The sequence below is a fragment of the Epinephelus moara genome, chromosome 21 (assembly GCF_006386435.1).
Source record: "Epinephelus moara isolate mb chromosome 21, YSFRI_EMoa_1.0, whole genome shotgun sequence".
NCBI classification, from domain to species: domain Eukaryota; kingdom Metazoa; phylum Chordata; class Actinopteri; order Perciformes; family Serranidae; genus Epinephelus; species Epinephelus moara.
Genome location: NC_065526.1, coordinates 35124613 through 35144445, shown reverse-complemented (window position 1 = coordinate 35144445; position 19833 = coordinate 35124613). Strand labels below are relative to the sequence as shown.

Below are 19833 nucleotides of genomic sequence, written 5' to 3'. Positions count from 1 at the left end.
CTGGAGCAGAGCAGGTCTCTGTCTCCCCATGCGCAGTAGTGTGAATATTTATGCTATTAAGTAAAGAAAACATGTCTCTCATTGTTTAATAGCAGCAAAACAATAAGGCTTCATTCATCAAAGACCGAAACTTGATCTCTCTCCCTCTCTCCCTCTTTTTCATCTGGCTCAGGTGTGTGGAATGGATCTGTCGTCTCTGGCTGGCTGCAGGAGCAAACCGTTTTGTTTTGNGTCTCTCATTGTTTAATAGCAGCAAAACAATAAGGCTTCATTCATCAAAGACCGAAACACGATCTCTCTCCTTCTCTCCCTCTTTTTCATCTGGCTCAGGTGTGTGGAATGGATCTGTCGTCTCTGGCTGGCTGCAGGAGCAAACCGTTTTGTTTGTTTTTGTCGTTTTTTTTTACCGGCAGTGAGAGAAACATTTCCTGCAATTAAACTGGTGAACTGGTTTATAAACAGTGTGCTGTGAGATCTGCCGCTGCGCACCTCAAAACCGTGCGTAATAATCGCTCGTAATGGCCGCTCCTCGTCAGTTAAACTGCACGTCTGTCATGTTTGTCTCACTGACAGGTGGAGAGCCTACAGATATTAACTACGAGCCGCTCCGTCACTGACTGCTCTTGTCCTGTCCTCTCCCTCTTCTTTCTCTCCTGTCCTCTCTGACTATCACAACTCTGGCTTTTGAACAATGCAGGAGAAATGTTGCAGACAGTTTATATCAGCCTGGGCGTGGGGCTTGTTGTAACAGTAAATGGGATGTGTTGTAACTTGTGTAAGTTAAACTGTGTCTGTGTGAGTGTACATCTTACCCCGCGCGATGTGGGTAGCGATTCCAGCCACACGCTGCAACTGCTGCCAAGTACTAACGGCTGCTAGCCCCGCCCGTTGGAAAGAGTGTGGGATATACCACTACTAGGAATAGTAGGGGGGGACTAAATCTTTTAAGATTTAAATAGCACATTATTGCGCGATTATAATGAGCACCGCTTACATTGTGCTTTTAATAAATACCAATGCATTGTTCAAAAATGATTAATTGTGTCTCAAATTATTTTAGGGGGGTACAGCTTTATTGAAGGGGGAGTCATGTCCCCCATGTCCCCCCCCGGGATTTCCGTCCCTGTGAGTAGCTACTAAACAATGTTTTTGCCAGGGTAGGTCATTAGGAGTGAGAGGCTTAGTTCATCAGACTAGTCTGACAGGATGAGCTACTGGTAGCTCATCCTGGGTGGGTAGCACAAACTTTCAGAACACCGGCCAGCCACACCCTCAGCTGCACACACACTGCCAGGGAGAGAAAAGGGAGGGGGAAAAAGAAAAAACACAGAACATCCCAAACACAAAACCAAACACCAAAACAAACGTTATCATGACAAATACCTTGACAAAATATCATAAACTACCTGTCTAAGTGGAATAAAAGTTTTTAAAAAATGATATTAAACTACTGGAAATTGGATATAAAACATCTCACTTTAATATTCAGAGCAAACTTATGATGATGATGATAATAAGTATTTGAGATCCTGATCCAACTGGTAGGATCCTGGTAGGTTCATATAGTTTGTATCTTTCTTTTTTGCCAGATATATTTCCTGTGGCAACAACATGTGAGTATGGAAAATTATTTCTAACCCCAGGGCATTGACCTTGCAGCTCATCATTATCTTATCATCTTGACCCCAACCATTCAAACAAGCCAACTTCCTAGAATGTTCAGTAGTTTTAGTGTTGCTGTCAGCAGATCTGTTTGTGTCTGTGCTATTAAGACAGGTAGGCTAATAGTAGCAGTGGTGCCCCCAGAAATGTCATGAGGGTTGCTGATAGGGAAGGGCTTAGATTCTCTGCCCGAGCCCGAGCCCGGCCCGACCCGACCGGGAGCCCCCCTCCCTCTGACAGGCCCAGGCCGGGCCTGGTCAGATATGACGGGTTTTTTTTAAAGCTATGATTTGATAATGTTATAGGCTATGTATTGTAGCGACCCTGCAGTAAATGTTCTGTTATAATGTCAATGTTCTGTGGCTTAATGGCATGTTTGGGATTGAATGAGGTGCGGGGTGCGAGTGTGACGGGGATGAGGAGGGCTGTGTGAGTGCGCGTGCTGGTGTGTGTATGAGCGAGCTGGAGGAGAGAGCAGGAGTGCACAGATGGAGTTACAGCTAAGTTGTTGTTTGTTGGTTGTTTTGGCGTAGTTACGGCCAACAGTAACCTGTACTGTTCAGTAATAAACGGTGGTTTAATTGCCGAATAACTGCGTCATCCTTTCCACACGTCCTGGCGGACGCTACAGTATTATAAAAAATAAAATTAAACCACACTTTGTATGACACATAGCCTAAAGTTACAACAAACTTAGGGCCGAATTCACAAAGAATGAACTGCGGCCGCTGATAGCACCTTGAATTGCACTTCACTTGCACCCGCAGTTTGCTCCGTCTTAACGTCCTATTCACAAAGGATATTGCGCTAATGATATACCAGCGCAAACACGCCCACAAAGTTTGGCAGCTGAGTGCAGTTTGCCCCTGATTTGCCCCTGATTGCAATTAGCCACATGGCAAAGTATAAATGCTGGCTTTGCGCCAAGAACACCGTGGCAGAACAATGGCAGAATACTGAATACTGTATGCCCTCATGTAGTGATGTCTGCTGGTGAGTCAGTCCAACAGTGTCGGATGGGTTGAGGCTGTGGATTTGACCAAGTTTGACCACTTTATCACTATTCCCTCTCACTTGTAGCTGTTTTTTCGTTATCTTTTGAATTTAATATGAATTATGAAACCGTTTTTGTTCATGTTTGTTTCCCCCGTTTCGTAAAATAAATTATTGAAAGTTGCTTTTGAAGTGCGTGACAGAAGTGCGTTTTGAAAACGACCGCAGACTGTTACCTGTTCAATGCATCAATATCTTCTGATGCCATTAAAGTAGGCTAATAATGATTATAATAATAATGTCAAAATATTATTTACAGACTGATTTAACAGACGATCACTGCTGCCACGATCACTGGAAAGTCTGAGTGAGAGGCTTCCACAGAGGAGCGCCCAGTTTGCACCAGCTTTCTAAAGACGTTATTTACTTCACTCAAACTGCGTGTGGCTATCAGCGCTGGTGTTAGTAAATTAGACGTTGTTTATCAATGAGGCTCATTTGCATAGAAATGGGCAATTATTCCGCCAAATATATGCATAGGCTATTACCTTATTTAAATACGTGCAAATAACACCGGAGCACCGAGACACAATCTGCTTGGCAGCGCAGTTAGTGGAGCATTTCACCCTCTGCGCGTGCTTTGTGAATTAGAAGGTATGTGTTTGCTCCATTTTTACCGGTTTAGCGGCCGCAAAAGCCACGCAATCCTTTTGTGAATGTTGCAACATTGTGTGCGCACAGCCCTTCACCACCTGGATCCTAAAATAAACACCTGTTTTATTACATAATCATGCTTCCGTGTTGCGCCATTCATTAAGATCCTATGTTTCTGTCATTCAAATAACAAGACTTGTGGTTTAATACTCTTAATTATAACAGCCAACTTATTGAAAAATGTCTGGTTTAAATCGGGCTCTGGCCCATAATTACAGTTAATTGGACGGGCTGGGCCGGTCCCGGACATAACATGCACGGGCTCGGGCCGGGTCGGGCTGGATTTTTTGGGCCCGATCTAAGCTCTATGATAGGGCCACTGAAAATCTAGGGATGGCACACCAAAACCAAACGCGACTACTGAATTTTAGGAATTCTATTATGTTTTTGAAGTATATAGGCTAGTTCTATGTTCATATGAAGAGTTCAGGAATCACTTACTGACTTAACATTTTGAGTATAAGAACAATCCTATTTGAATGCATTATCATATCTATACACGTTAGGAGATTTATTGTTCTTCAAAAGGGCTGGTTGTCCTTCTTAAAAAGACAAATATACAGCTTTGATTTAAAGGAGTGTATTGATTTTAGGCATCAAAACATTGACTGGGAACAAGCCTTCTCAAGATTAGGGGAAAGCTGTGTAGCTGAACCCATTTTCATTTAGGTATCATGAGGTGAGAGTTCAAGAGGCCCTTTTGAACATGGCCTTGCCAGTTGTTTCCTTACCAAAAGTTTGCCTAAGTTTGAAAGCATTATTTAGCCCCCCTCCCAACAAGCTCGGCCGACATAGTTGATACCTATGGATGCCTTAGGTCTATTTTTCTGAGCGCGCCACAGCCTTTTAAAAACAGTAATGTCAGCCTCCAGTAATTTTCGCCAGGGGGGACCAGTTGGGGTGGCAGCAATTGTTTCAGGGAGGTCATAGCCCCCCTGGCCCCCTCTTGGGAGTGCCACAGTTGTTGTTCATGAATAACAGGTGGAAAGCAGCATTAAGAGTTTACATTATAATCCACAATTCTAAAACTTCAGCAAAAGGATGAAATGTCTAAAACTGAAATACCCTCAGAAAGCTGAACTACATTTCATTAACACACTATTATCGCACAGGTCTTGACATAGTGTTAGAAATGACGTTTGTTATTCCAAATGGTCACTATTTGATTTTGGAATGTCAAACTAAAGACTAAAAGAACAATAATATTACAAGCACTACAAGTGAAAAAGTGTGACAGGAATATGTCAATCGATAAACATATCTTTCCCTACAATGATGCAAACATGTGTTTCTTAATAAAATTCACAGTTTTGCTTTTTTTGTTGTTGTTTTAGGCAAGAAACACTATTCTGTTTGTGTCGTTCAGAGTCTAATAATCAAGAGTTTTATGTATGTGTTGATCTGTTTCACCCACAGAGCATCCTGGCTCTGAATCCCAGGGTGAAGACTCATGCTCAGATCGTATCCACAGCGAGCAAGAAGAAAGAAAAGAAACACTGGAAGAGAAACCCCGAAAGGAGCTGTGATGTAAGTACACCATACGTACATACACAGCTTGGCTAGGGTTGCACAGTTTAGTCGATGTAGCAATATTTTCACCCTCCATGTCTGCTTTTTTCCCTCCTCTTTTCCCTGTCTGCTTTTTCATTATTCAATTTCCTCCCTTCTTTCTTCCTCTTAGTCCTGTGTGAAGTTAGAGAACAACTTTGATGACATCAAGCACACAACATTGAGCGAGCGTGGAGCTCTACGGGAAGCACTTAGGTGAGAATGAGTTACTTTAAATTTTTTATTTTTTTTTTAAAGTAAAGTACCACTTTCAGCTGACTTGTATCATGCACCAAATCTCACAAACTCACTCCCTTGCAGATAAAGGCACATGTTACCTTATCACCATCAGTCCAGTATAAATAAGTAGTCATCAGAATAAAATATCTCAGCTGAAGTGCAATGTCCAGAGTGGAAGTTAACACCTCAGCTGAAATATAAATGCTACACAGGAATAGCATATTTAGCATATTTACTACTATTTTGACAGTATTTAGCATGATGATCAGCTTAATTATTTCCTGGATTTCGTGTTGGTTACCATAGTCCCTAAATGTATGTACAAACGCAGGAAATGCGTTTCAAATCGGTGGAGGAGACCCATAACCCCTATTCTTCTGCTTATCGTCTTCACTGATCTTGCCAGCAAGCTTTTCATCCTCCACAGTCGACTTCATGTTAAAAGCGTACGACTCCAGGCCGTTCTTAGCAGACACCTTGTCACGCTGGACGTCGTCTTCAGCCTTGTACTTCTCAGCTTCCTGGATCATGCGTTCAACCCACACACTTCTCAGACCAAAGTTACGCCCTTGTATCATAGTAGCTACATTGCCATTAAATTCTGCATAGACATTTATGATCCCCAGGTGATGGGGACACCTCTACTCACTTTGATGATCCTCTGACCGTTTTTAGTCAAAAAGCTCTACAACTATTGGTACATAAATTTGGTACACACATTCTTGTCCACCTCAAAATGAACTGTAATCACTATAGGGATCCTTTGACTTTTTCTTCTAGCAGTAGCTCTGTCTCTCTTCAGTTTGTTCTGTACTTTGGTTAATGACTAAAAACCTGAATAACTAATGACATTCCCATCAGCCTTGGCTGTACTTAGTGTCAGTGTTTATTAGTGGAAGTGGGAACAAGTCGTTGTTTTGCAAGTCACAAGTAAGTCTCATGCCTTTGCACCCAAGTCCCAAGTCAGAACTGACAAGCCAAGTCCCAAGTCCTAAGCTTTGAATTTCAAGTCCTAAATAAGTCATAATGTGCTCTTCACCACACATAATACCATTTTAAAATGGTAAAGTAAAAGTAGCATGATGTGAAAAGATGGCTGGTTGCCGTTAGCTCGGCTGCATCAGGGGGAAACACGGTGGGACAACAAAGAAAGTCTGAGTAGATGTAACGACCTCGGACACGAAACTGGTGGACTCAAATGCACGACTCAAGCAGTGGTAGGTATAACAAAAGTATTTTACTTGGCAAAAATTCAATCAAAACAAAATCACTCACAAAGAGGATCAAAGTACAACAAAGAAAAACGCTCACTTGGAGGATCAAAAAATATCACAAACTTAAATAAAACCTGATAACATGAAAACCTGGCTGGGACGTTTGACGAGACTATCACACAGACTGAACAAGACAAACTGGCAACAAGACAAAGGGAGACAAGGACTATTTATACATGAGGTAGGGGAAAACGGGAAACCAATCAGGGGCGGGGTAGACAATCACAATGGCGGGAAATTCACACAAAGGGAGGAAGTCAGGCTCTGAAACGAGAGGGAAAAGGTGAGTACAAAATAAAGCAGGAAGTGCACGACGAGACTAGACATGAGTGACTTTAACTTAACATAAAGTGCTCATGACAACAAAGGACTAAACATGAAACTAAACTAAGGCATGACATAAAACATGAAGCACTAAACATGAACATGAATAAAATTAACATACTTGACGAGACACAACAGTAGAACAGGCAGGGGGGGGTGGTGTTTGGGTCCAACAACCACCAACTGAAGTGAACACCAGCCAAAGTCACTTCAGTAAACTCTTTTTTACTAAGCCCAACCACATGCTTTTATAGCCTAATCCCAACCACATGCCTGCGTTCACAAAAGTCTGTAGAGGAGTGCTTCCAGGACTCAAATTGTTTGCTTGAGGTGCTCTTTGGATGGGACAATCATATATAGCAAAACTCAGGAAACTCCAAGGCACTCTCTTTGGAAAAATTTAAAAGCCTTTATTGTTATGGCTTGGTCATCTTAAACCTTTAAAAACTCGCGTTTCGGCATACAAGCCTTCGTCAGGGAGTCACATGCCTGCGTTGTTGAAGGAAAAAAACGTCAATTCGTGGTGCTGTACCGACATGGTGCGCCTGTACACTGTACATTTCCTGTGAAAACTGAAGTGTACTTGAAAAGAGACAATGGATGTAGCAGGCTGAAATTGACACAGCGTCCCAGAACGTCAACAACTAATGCACCCAGGGTACCTTGTACGTTATATTATCAACATGGAAAGTCCATGACCTAATATCAATATGTGATGAGGTCAGAGTGATTTTTCATTGTTAAACTGTAAAATAACAGTAAAAATCTGTGTTTAGGTGTCTAAAATGTGTGGATGCTCCCTGTCAGAAGAGCTGCCCTACTAACCTGGACATAAAGTCATTTATTACAAGCATCTCTAATAAGGTAAACACAGTCATGCATCCATGCACACAGTCATTTTTGAATACCAATTCAATGATGTGGAAGATGTCTTAGAGGATATTAAGAACAAACAATAAATGAAGAGTAGTAAAATATACAGATGATTATCTTATCATTTGTGTGTGTGTGTGTGTGTGTGTGTTTACAAGAATTACTACGGATCAGCACGGGCCATCCTTTCTGACAACCCCCTGGGTTTGACCTGTGGAATGGTGTGTCCCACATCAGAGCTGTGTGTGGGGGGCTGCAACTTGTACGCTTCTGAGGAAGGACCCATTAATATCGGAGGGCTTCAGCAGTTTGCTACTGAGGTACACAACATTTATAGCTGCTAAGTTTTCTGTATGAAGTATATGATAAATGGTCATTTTCTTTGAAAAACAGAACTGTTGGAGTTTATCACCATCAACTTCTCACGTGACTCAACTGTAATGAGTTTGAACCAATTAGAGCCATGCCACCATCATTTAATTTACGTAATGATTATTTTTGTATGTTTTTTTTTCTCAGCATAAGGCCTACAGATACACAGCTATCACTCTATTATTAATGCAAATGTCACATAATGTCTTTAAAACTCAGAACATTCTTCACAGGTGATTATTTTCATCTTCAGCTTGACTTAAGGTTTAGGATTACAATACAGATTTGTTTGACATGAAAGTTCGCTAGAAATCAAAATTGATGTTTATGTTTTTTGGGTTTTTTTCCAATCACATTTGTCTTGTGCTGATCATCACCTATACACCATTATCTGGCCCAACAATGACCAAAAAAAAAGTCATTTTGCAGATGTTCTTAATGTCATTTAAAGGTGCAGTGTATAGGATTTAAGGGGATATATTGGCAGAAATAGAAAATAATATAATAAGAATGTTTTCTTTAGTGTATTATCACCCAAAAATAAGAATCATTGTGTTTTTCGTTACCTTAGAATGAGCTGCTTCTATCTACATACAGGGTGCGTCCCCATCCACAGAGATCGGCATGTTACACCGCCATGTTTCTACAGCAGTCCAGAACGGACAAACCAAACACTGGCTCTTGATAAGGTCATTTGCGTTTTCACGTTGGCCACCATAACTCACAGCCCCTCCGCGGTGAGAGCATAGGAAAAACACAGATTTCTTTTTAACAGAAAAATGCCTTTATTCAGTGTTTTTAGCAGTTTAAATCTCTGGGTCTATGTGATTCAGAGAGGAGGAGACCTTTGCAGATAATTTTATATTTAATTATCAGCGAAAAAAAAGGAGGACACACAATAGTAGGTGCTGGGTGTGGTGGAAATTTTGTACTTCATGAAGAGAGATGTGAACTGAAGTCACACGCAGTAATATTCAATGTAATTGTGTAATGTGACCTGTGACCCTTTGTGTTGATTCATGACACATGTAAGGTATTGAATAATCACTCAAGGTACTGAATATATACTCAAGGTTATCACTTCCTTCTTGTGAATGATTCCTTTAAGTGCAGAAGGGCAGAGTGATAACACACCCACAGAGACAGATAAATACCAAGCTTTTCTCCTCAGACATTGAGTCTTCACTTTGTAACCGACTTGCGTGTTGCTCTGTGAATGCTCCTCTTGTACAAGATTAAACCCTTGTTTGAATTTTGAGCTGACTCCGATCTCCTTCCTCCAGTTCTAAATTATTGCAGAATTATTTTAACACTGGGCTGGCTGCCCGTCTCCAATGTGTCAAACTGCATTGGAGAAACACTGATGTGGAATGTGAAATTGGTTTAGTATTTTTACCGGTTTAAATCACCGGGTGTGTTTGTTTTGTAAAGGAAGAGACCTCTGCAGATAATTTGGCTCCTGGTAAAAAAAGAAAATGGACACAGGAGTACCTCTAATTTCAATCTGTAATCCTCACAGCTAGATGCCACTAAATCCCCTAAATCTGACACGCTGCTCCTTCAAGTGTTTGTCATTTCCTGGAAAACAATAAAAAAATGTTGGGAACTCATCCTGTGTAACACATACTAATTTTGTGTCAAATGGAATGCTTTACCTACCATTTGGAGGCATCAGCTCCATCACAGGGATGAACCTGTGTCTTTCTTTCACCTACACATGCATGGCCTCACTCCAAAAACGACTTTATCATGGTTGTCTTCTCACTCTGATTCATCCCTGACCGATTCGTCAGTAAAACCTGCAGATGCAGGTGATGGTGGCTGCAATAAATCCTCACCTCAACAACAGAGGGAGGCACACATTCAGTGCCACTAGCTACCGCAGACACCAATTAATATTTTCGACAAGTCCCTCCTTAGCTTAATGGTTTCACAGGGGGTACGTAAATGCGGAATCAAATGGCTGTCTGCTGCCAGTTTCATGGGAAATTTAATGTAAATGTTAAAGCAACACTGTAACTTTAAAGAGAAGCGGGGCACCCAGTGGCCTAGTGGGAAGAGCAGATGTCCCATATATACAAAGGCAATGTCCTTGACACAGCAGCCAAAGGCTCAATTCCAGCCTGCAGCCCTTTGCTGCATGTACCCATAGCTATTGTGATGTCACCCATTGCTTTGTGGACTCCAATTTTGAAGCCTCTAGTTTGGCACTACGGCCGTCGCCATCTTGTTTTTTTGCAGTTAGAAGTTACCATATTTGGGCGAAAGGTTGGAGCTGTGAAGGAGTGAGGGGTGGCTCTGACTGAGAAGCTGAGGACTCTATCGGCAGACACCTGTCATTCAAAGCTGCCAGTACTTAATTATGCGTAACGTTACGCCTTAATAAAATGGGTGAGTAATATAAATATACAGTTGTCAAGAATGTTGAAATTGTCTATACAGACCAAAACCATTTTTGTACCAGGCTGTAAACATGTTTCTGTCTGCTGTAAAGTTGTACCTATTAACATGGAGGTCTATCAGGATTGACTGGCTTTTGGAGCCAGCCTCAAGTGGTCGCTCAAAGAACTGCAGTTTTTGGCACTGCTGTGTTGGCCTGGAGCCCTGGAGGTTGCTGCTTGGTTCTGGTATACCTAGGGTGACCATATTTTGATTTCCAAAAAAGAGGACATTCGACCGGCCACGACATAGCCTACTTATATGATACTCGCAGCTTACTCAAAGATGCCTTATCATTTTAATATATTTAAAATTTATATGTATGGATAGAAAATTCAGTTATATTACAAAATAATATCTCTCAAAGACAGAAATTCAGATAGGCCCCAATAGGGGACACATACACACACTAGAGTGTGGCGATCCGAGCCTGATGGTACCCGACGGGTCGGGCGGGTTTGGTCAAAAATGTAGCTATAAATTGTATTCGGGCTTGGGTCGGATTCGGTCAGCTTTCAGTGACAATGTAGTGTAAAAATAAATAAAATCCTATTGTCTGTCCTGTTTATTGCTTGGGCACTGTTATTTACGTGACAACACCTGAACATAACACACACAGACACACATTGGCTGTTTGTTTCTACCTCTCTCCTCGCTGGAAGTCTCGGACCTCCAGCCGCCTGTTTACTGTTCAGCAAAAGGTACAAAGGCTCACTTTAAAGTCAGCCATGTTTGGTTGAGAGCTACAGTATATAAGTGTTGTGATATGGATGCAGCCTATGAAAGGGCTTGACAAGTTTACTTTTTCAAACATGTCTATGTGTTGTTTTCTTCCTAGGTGTTTAGTAAGATGGGCATCCCTCAGATCAGGAATCCTGAACTCCCACCAGCCAATGAGATGCCAGAGTCTTACCACGCCTCTATAGCTCTGATTGGTTGTGGCCCAGCATCAATCAGCTGTGCCTCCTTCCTGGCCCGTCTTGGATATGATAATATTACCATATTTGAGAAACAGAAGTACATTGGAGGGCTGAGGTAACACATCGTCATCGTACTGTGTAATATCAGAGATTGTTAAGTTTAATATAAGATGAAATTATAAAGTATGTTATTTTATTGAATCAATGAAATTATTTAACTTGAATTTATGGAGTTTCAAGTCAGATTTCATTGTAGGACTAAAAATATGCAGTAACAGAAATACTTCATATAGCCAATGCTGTTCATGAGAAAAATTCAGAACCCCTACAGTCCCAAAATGTGATTTTTTTTTTTTTTTGTAATCTTTTACGCACAAGTTATTTATCTTGTGGGAACCAGTTATTATTTGTCACACAAGATAATTTACTATAAATTCAAATGTGTCTTTAACAACCTCAGATCAATCAACTTAAGGTCCCGTAAGGTGATATTTATCATCTTGTGCAAACAAGATAAGGCCTTGTGCGCACTGACAGTCACTGGCAATGTTGACAATGACTTCTTAAACCCTTTAAACTAATTTTCATACTGGAAAATCAAGATGGAAGGAGGAGAAATATGACACAATGTCAAACAAGGTGAAAGGGGAATAAAGGAAATTCAACATTTAACAGCTATGTTTGCCTCCCGGCAGCACATCAGAAATCCCTCAGTTCCGGCTTCCCTATGAGGTTGTCCAGTTTGAAATAGACCTGATGAAGGATTTAGGAGTCAAGGTATGTAGTTTTTAAGTGCAATTAGTGTCCGTACTGTAAAATGATGGAGTACATACAGTATTTCAATAATTGTTCATTATTATGTCTTTGGTTGCTTTGGTTTGCAATCATCTTAGTGGCCTCAGCATGTGCGCTGAAGTGTGATACCAAACCATTAAAATGTATTGTTAATCCCATACTAGACAGAAAATGGACAAAGATAAAATAATTTGAATTGATTCATGATATTGAAAATTGCTGAACATTAGGACAATGATAGTGTGTTCAGAGCTTTTCTGATCTTTTCAATCTTTTCACTTTGTGTGTGTGTACATACCAGGTGGTGTGTGAGAAGGGTCTAGGTATTAATGGAATGACTTTGACATCCCTGAAAGAAGAAGGCTTTAAGGCTGTCTTCATTGGGATTGGTGAGTACCCCTTTTAAAACATTTCAGAAATCATCTTCGCATTTTGCCTCATGGAGGTGCATTATAAACCACCATTGAAGTTTTAAACCTTTTAATCCATCTGTAGCAGGGATGTCCCCATCAAGTTTTTTGCTCCCGATCCTGATCCAAGTCATTTAATCCTATCTGCCGATACTGAGTCCTAATCCGATACTTCTTTTCTTAGATAATACAGCTGCACTTTGCACACTTCAAGTACATTATTAGAATCAGTCTATCTAAAATAAATCAATCATTCCAATGTATATGCTTGACAATTGAAAAGCTCTGCAGCGCATTACAAAAAAGTTGCTGCATCCAAGCTGTTCCTCAATGTTTATTTATTTATTTATTTAATTTTTACAAAATAAGTAAATAGGTCTAAAATAACAAACCTAGGCTACATTAATATAAATCTCTTATGTGCTCTCGGAGCTTTTGTTGCACATTGCAGTGGTGAGTGTGGTTGTTGGCGGTTCAACACCACTGTCTGTCTCTCTTCTGCCTGTGGTGAAATACCATGTGCTGTAAACGCACAAGACTTTCAGACTTAGCTGAAAGGAAACAAGTGCTCATAATTTCAGTAAAAGACATAGATAGACACTATCATATTGCATTTTTTGCTGTCGGTTATGGCGTGTTATATTTTGCTGTGCGCGGCGCTCAGCCCCTGCTCTTACGCACACAAAGAAACTTAGCTTAGTGGAGGAGAAAAGGAGAATGTAGACCTGTAGACAGCTCTCTCTCTCTTTCAGCCCAGAGATATGGACTCGAGTCATGTGACTTGGACTCAAGTGACTAATTTGATGACTTTAAACTTGACTTGACGAAATCAAAAAAGAATTGCACCTCTACCTTGTCCTTCCCACCAATAACTTGTGACTTCACTTGGACTTGAGCCTTTTGACTTGATAATACTGGATGCCCTCACCAAAGCAAGGATTATAAAGTATGTTATTTAAAAAGTGTGCCACTAATATTTTCATTCCCTTCATTTCCTGAATCAACTAACATTAATGCTATTCATTCCCCGCAAGTCAACACTTAAGTCCCTAGATCCAATTTGTTTGAACCAATCCGATAGCATCCAATCAAGTTGCAGAAGAGAACCATGAAGAACTAATATTATACCAAAGATAATTTTGTTCATGTTAAAAAACAAGGCAGTGATCAACAGAAAAACTAATTGCAGTATGCAAAATGGATTAAAAACAGAGGCACAACAACTGCTAACAAACTTGTTTCAACAAATCAGTAGGCAAAATTTTGAAAAGCATTCAGGATCAGCCCTTTGATATATTATTCTTTTGTATTTAAATTGGCATTACATTTGGTGAAGAGTGCACTTTAGGACTCGAAACTTACTTGTGACTTGCAAAACGCTGACTTGGCCCCACCTCTGATTCAGCCGTTATCTAAATCTGGTTTTATACAGTACATGTGTATACTGTTTGTAAAAATTGTTTAAGTTTGTAAAAATGTTCAAAGTCTTAAGGGACACAGTTTTGGACTGCTCCACTGAAAACTTCACCTGTTTAAACAACTTTAATGGTGGTATATACAACATTCACTGTCTGGGCTAGGATTGCTATATGCCTCTCACCTCTGACTTCTCAAGCAAACATTGAGGTGGCTGAGCCAAAATGGTAGTACCTAGCAGTGCTAACCACACTAACGGTGCTAACCAAGCTAACAGTGCTAACAAGGGCAACAGTGCTGGGGAAGCTAATAGTGTTAACCTGGGGGAATCTGAGGGTTGGTGTTGAGCTGCTGAGCTGCTGCCATCCCAAACCATGGTGGAAAGATGGCAGTAACCATTGTATGAGTGCAGAGCATATGAAGCTGATTAGCTTGTCAGTAAGATACACACACGGGACTCACGTGCATTAACATGTACAAAGAGCCAGCATGGCTACCACAACAAAAAACAGAGAAGCTCAAATTACATCACACACATAGAGGAAGCGTGACTTAATTCTCTGCTCGGGACACCATTATTCCACATATCTTTACATAGAAAACAGCTGTTTGCTCTTAAATTAATGCCCTGAATGTTGCATACAGCACCTTTAAAATACACTCTTTTCTATTTGTGTGTCACTCCAGGTCTCCCTCAGGCCAACAGAGCTCCAGTCTTTCAGGGTTTGACTATGGATCAAGGTTTCTTCACTTCCAAAGACTTTCTGCCCATGGTGGCCTCAGCTAGCAAGAAAGGTACTGAACACACACAAACACACAAGCATGCACATACAACATGCACATATAACCATTTAGAGTAAATACACAACACACACAACAGTTTCACTGGTGACATCACCTTAACTAACAAATGTAGGTAGGTAGGTAATAATGAGTAATAATGAGAAACTCTAGCAGGTTGTAGGTTAGTTCAAATATAAAATGTTTGTGAAAGGTATATTTATGAATCAGAGACAACCTCATATTACTATGTCTCTCTGTCCCACTGTGTCTAGGCATGTGTCAGTGTCGCTCCTCTCTGCCAGAATTAAGAGGTGTAGTGATCGTTTTGGGGGCCGGTGACACAGCGTTTGACTGCGCCACCTCGGCCCTCCGCTGTGGAGCCAAGAGAGTCTACGTCTGCTTTAGGAAGGGATTCACTAACATCAGGGCTGTTCCTGAGGAGGTACAGATGAGGGACATATGGCTGGATGTATAGGCAGATGGATGCACAGGGAATACTGAATATATGTGGGTCTTTTTTTTCTGTCAGATGGAGTTGGCTAAAGAGGAGCAGTGTGAATTTCTGCCCTTCCTGTCTCCTCGTGAGGTCATCATGAAGAATGGTCGGGTTGCAGGGTTACAGTTCTGTCGCACTGAGCAGACTGAGGAAGGTGATTGGCTGGAGGATGAGGACCAAGTCGTCAGGCTGAAGGCTGATTACATCATCAGTGCCTTCGGTTCCATGCTCAACGAGCCGCAGGGTACATAACAGAAATCAAGTCTTTGAGCTCTTCACGTCTGTAAGAGTTGTTACTGATTGATGCTATAGGATAATGCAGACCATAAATAGAGAGATGACGTATTTTCATACATAACCTGTACCATATTTGTGTGTAGTGAGTGAAGCCATGGCTCCTGTGAAGATGACCCGCTGGGGTACTCCAGAGGTGAACACGGACACCATGCAGACCAGTGAGCCCTGGGTGTTTGCAGGAGGGGATATTGCTGGTTTGGCAAACACCACAGTGGAATCAGTGAACGACGGCAAACAGGCTTCATGGCACATTCACAGATACATGCAGGTAAAAATGTCTCTGCTTCAAACATTCAGCACATCTTAAAAATCTAGGTCTCCGACCACATCTAATTCAGCTGCCATCAGTGACAAGGAGCCAAGACACATGTATGTATATAGAGTTTATATGGAATAATATAAAAGCAAATTAAATTTGATTATGTGACATCAGCATCCAAAATGAACCCATCGGGCTCCCTGTATGCATTCCTGACATTTGTTATTACTGTATGATGTTCTGTGGTATGTTTGTGTGCAGTCGGAGCTACGATGGCAAAGGCCTGTCTATTTTATTATTTGATATAATGTAAGACGTGATACCAAATGATTCAATATGGTATTCGATTGACACATTTGATCTTCTGTCAATACACCTCATTCATGTGATGTCGAATGTAAAGCAGGGGTCTTCAACATTTTTCAGGTCAAAGACCCCTTAGCTGAAAGAGAGATGGCGCAGGGATGCCCTACTACATATTTTGTATTAAATTGAGTTGCATATTAAACTGGGCCTGCAATAAGGTGTAGTGTGGCCTAAAGTGCAACGTTTAAACATACCCTCTTATGGTATTTAAATTCTAAGCTATTAAAAATTACTAGCAGATTTGTTTCTGAGGTGGACAGTATTTAAGAGTCTTTTGCTCGAGAAGTAGCAAAATGAATCATTGCGGCTCACAAGAAGATCCATACGCTTGAAACAATAGCACAGCTATTTGGCCAAAATGTTTCAGCAGTATGAAACTGTTCCCTAACCACATTGCTTCACTGTTACAGACTAACCTCGGCCAAATACCATAATGTTTCGTAGGACTTTATAGTATTGATGCCCAACACCGTAAGCAAACATCTTACCCCACAACAATAACTCTGAACACATTACACATTCTTAAACACCCATTTACATTACCAACTGTTAAAGAAAACAATGATCTGAGTAGAACCAGCTGCCTGCTCCAGCAGTCGAACATCTTTTGCACCCAGTTCTCACCTCAGCAACTGGACCGCACTCTCGGGAATCCCCAGGGAGACACTTTGAAAACCAAATGATGTCCACTATAACGGCAATTTCATTCACAAAGTTGGACCTGTGTCAAAATGTACCACACACAAGCCAATCAAATACTGAAGTTACATACCATTTTGCACAAGAACCAGCCAAAAGGACGGACAAGCCCTCAATTTCTCATGACCTGGCTCTAAAACCATGACAAAAAGAGGGAGATGCAGTCTAAAGGTAAAATAATGAATGATTCATTTACATAGGAGGAATAATTCTAAACCCAGGAAACCCCAAACCAAGCTAAGGTAGAATCAGTGGTGAAGGCGTGTGTCTGCATGAGTGCTGTGTGTAGTGTGGGATGTTGGAAGTGTGAAAGTAACAAAGAATGCATTGAGGGAAGAGAGTGTCTCAGCCAAAGAGTCAGGGTTTTATAGCCTGAGAGCACCGGGCCCAGGTGCTGCGAACACTGGAGTTTTGCCCTTATCAGAAGAGTCTGAAATGGGCAACTCAGTTCCTGTACGTGGGATGAATTTAAATGTTTTGCTGGCTCTGTTGCACAAAGTGATTCACCACTTGTCGCAGTCATGCTCCCAGTCATGGTCTGCCATGACTGGGAGCATCACAGTTGTATACTGTAAATTAAATGGCTTTTTATTTTAATGAATGGGCCAATTTATTCTTGCTAATAATATGTTGGTATCGTTCATCTCTGTAAACCCCAGATACAATACATGTACATGTTATGATGTAGCAGATAACTTAAAACTTTAAGTCTGCAGCTTGGCAGGTGTCTTGCCGAGGTGTCTCGCCATCTACCATCCCTTCCACCTCCCTGTGAAGAAGTCTGCTCATAGACTAGGTTACTTTATAAACATTGATATGATATCTATGAAACATGTAAATATAACGTATTTGTGTTTTGTAGAAATGTACAGTGCCAGCATTTTCCTCTGGTGACTGGGCTGCTGAGTACCACCACAGTCATGAGACACAGAGTACATCATGATGTATTCACCTCAGGCCTGACTCCATAAAATGTAAGGTTGATGATCTAAGTCAAATATTTGTCCCACCTCCCTTCCTCCTGCAGTCCCTGTATGGACAGACAGTGGACCCAGTCCCGAAGCTGCCGTTGTTCTACAGTGCTATAGATCAGGTGGACATCAGCGTTGAGATGTGTGGAATAAAGTTTCCCAACCCGTTCGGCCTGGCATCTGCTCCTCCCACCACCAGCACAGCTATGATCAGAAGAGCTTTTGAACAAGGATGGGGCTTCGCTCTGACCAAGACGTTTGGACTGGATAAGGTACAGTACCCACACACACACACACACACACACAAAGTGATGTACCAAGCCAGCACATAGAGTTGCACACTAGTGTGCAAAAATAAGTAATTTTTTAATTTTTTTTCTTTTTGGAAACAACCCAGGTGGCAAAACCTATTAGCTCTTTTAGGTTTAATAATATGTTCACGTAAGCAGACACAAAAATAAAGTTAACTCGTAGAAATTTTTATATTAGTAACTTAACAAAAGGAACAAACTTCTTGTACCCATGTTCATAGCCATTAAAACCCATTTTAGTGTGACTATTTTGACTTGTTTGGTTTGTTGCAGGTGTATTTATAACTCACAGGCATGACTACAAGGCAGTGCTTAAAATTTAACAGAGATGGTAACATCTTAATTAGCCGAATACTGCAGGACTGCAATCAGCAGCCCTTTTCATTGGTCTTTAGTCTGCCAGTAATTTTCTTGATTAAGTGTTTAGTCTTTAAATTGTCAGAAAAAAATACAAAAAATGTCCATCACAGTGTGGTAAAGCCCAAGTTTGCATATTCAGATTGCTCATTTTGCCCAACAAACTGCCCAAAGTCTCCATGTTTTTAGTTTATCATCATGATACAATTGTACAATCAGCAAGTATACATATTTGAGAAGCTGGAACCAGCATTTTTTTTGTCTACTTAACTGAAAAAAAAGACACAGTAATTGGTTGATTGTAAGAATAATAATACTAATAATGCTCATCATTGCTTATTTCTTCGTGAGCTCTCTGTAACACCAAAAGACATATATATACACATCAGAAGCATTAAAGTGCTGCATTAACTTCTGTCAGTCACCAGAATTATTTCTCCACATTGGTCCTCCTGATGATGCAGGATGACAATCACCAAAACAGTCCAATCAACAAGTTACCTGTCAGTCTGCATTACTTCCGGTTTCCTCTTCTTTATTTGTTTGTGAAAAGTCGGTGTGAACTGGACCAGAACTAAAATGCAGTAATGTATCTTTTTTTCCCCCTGAGAGCTAAGATAAATATATTTTAGCTCACATTTTAGGGAATGCCATTTTTATTAACTCTAATGAAAACATGAAAAATTGTGTACATGACAGGAAACTAAATTTTGACTCAAATTTTACTCAAAATAATTAGCCTTTCACAGCCACCATTGCCTCTATAGCTGCGTTTCCACCAAAAACTTTTGGTATTGTACCTTTAGAACCAAAAGTAGCCCTTATGAACATATACCTAGACCATAGATCCATTTAGCGTTTCCAACGCAGACAGCACTCTTAAATGTAGGTGTGGTTGTTGTCACTCACTGCTCCGTCCAGCTCTTGCTGTATTTCCTCTTCACTAGTTATGTAGAGGGAAGTCTGCACCTCGTCCACAGCACACAGTTGCAACACCAACATTTTCTGTACACAAAAAAAAAGGACAGGGTGAAGTGAGAGTCTCTTTCGGTGGGATGTTTAAGAAAAAGCAGGGTTTTGCATTGTGACCTTTTTAGGCAAGAGCAGGGGTGTAGTGCTGCTAGAGCGCATCAGAACGACACTCCTCCACAAGTTAGGATTAGAATATACCATACCATACCAACTTTATTTATAAAGCACTTTAAAAACCCAATGGACCAAAGTGCTGTACACAATTAAACATAAAGTGCACAATAGGCATAAGACATAAAATATACATAAAACAAAGCAAAATAAAAACAATAAAGATAAAAA

At 40.8% G+C, this 19833-nt stretch overlaps 1 protein-coding gene and 1 long non-coding RNA gene across 4 annotated transcripts in view; one reads left to right on the top strand and one right to left on the bottom strand.

The window, feature by feature from the left end:
• The window catches only part of LOC126382599 (uncharacterized), a 7083-nt gene extending 6216 nt beyond the window's left edge, over nt 1–867 (bottom strand). The window contains exon 1 of the long non-coding RNA XR_007569072.1: nt 813–867. This is a non-coding gene — a long non-coding RNA (uncharacterized LOC126382599). The remainder of the gene's footprint in view (nt 1–812) is intronic.
• The window catches only part of dpydb (dihydropyrimidine dehydrogenase b), a 42388-nt gene that overhangs the window by 7518 nt on the left and 15037 nt on the right, over nt 1–19833 (top strand). For 2 of the 3 annotated variants that reach the window (XM_050032555.1, XM_050032556.1), the window contains exons 2-13: nt 4786–4896; nt 5051–5133; nt 7532–7619; nt 7787–7948; nt 11278–11474; nt 12055–12136; nt 12456–12543; nt 14668–14775; nt 15036–15205; nt 15293–15503; nt 15640–15824; nt 17908–18123. In XM_050032555.1, the coding sequence (XP_049888512.1) occupies nt 4786–4896; nt 5051–5133; nt 7532–7619; nt 7787–7948; nt 11278–11474; nt 12055–12136; nt 12456–12543; nt 14668–14775; nt 15036–15205; nt 15293–15503; nt 15640–15824; nt 17908–18123 (1701 nt within the window). Of the gene's footprint in view, nt 1–4785; nt 4897–5050; nt 5134–7531; nt 7620–7786; nt 7949–9167; nt 10392–11277; nt 11475–12054; nt 12137–12455; nt 12544–14667; nt 14776–15035; nt 15206–15292; nt 15504–15639; nt 15825–17907; nt 18124–19833 lie in introns of those variants that run through there. The other variant, XM_050032557.1, reaches the window with a different exon arrangement.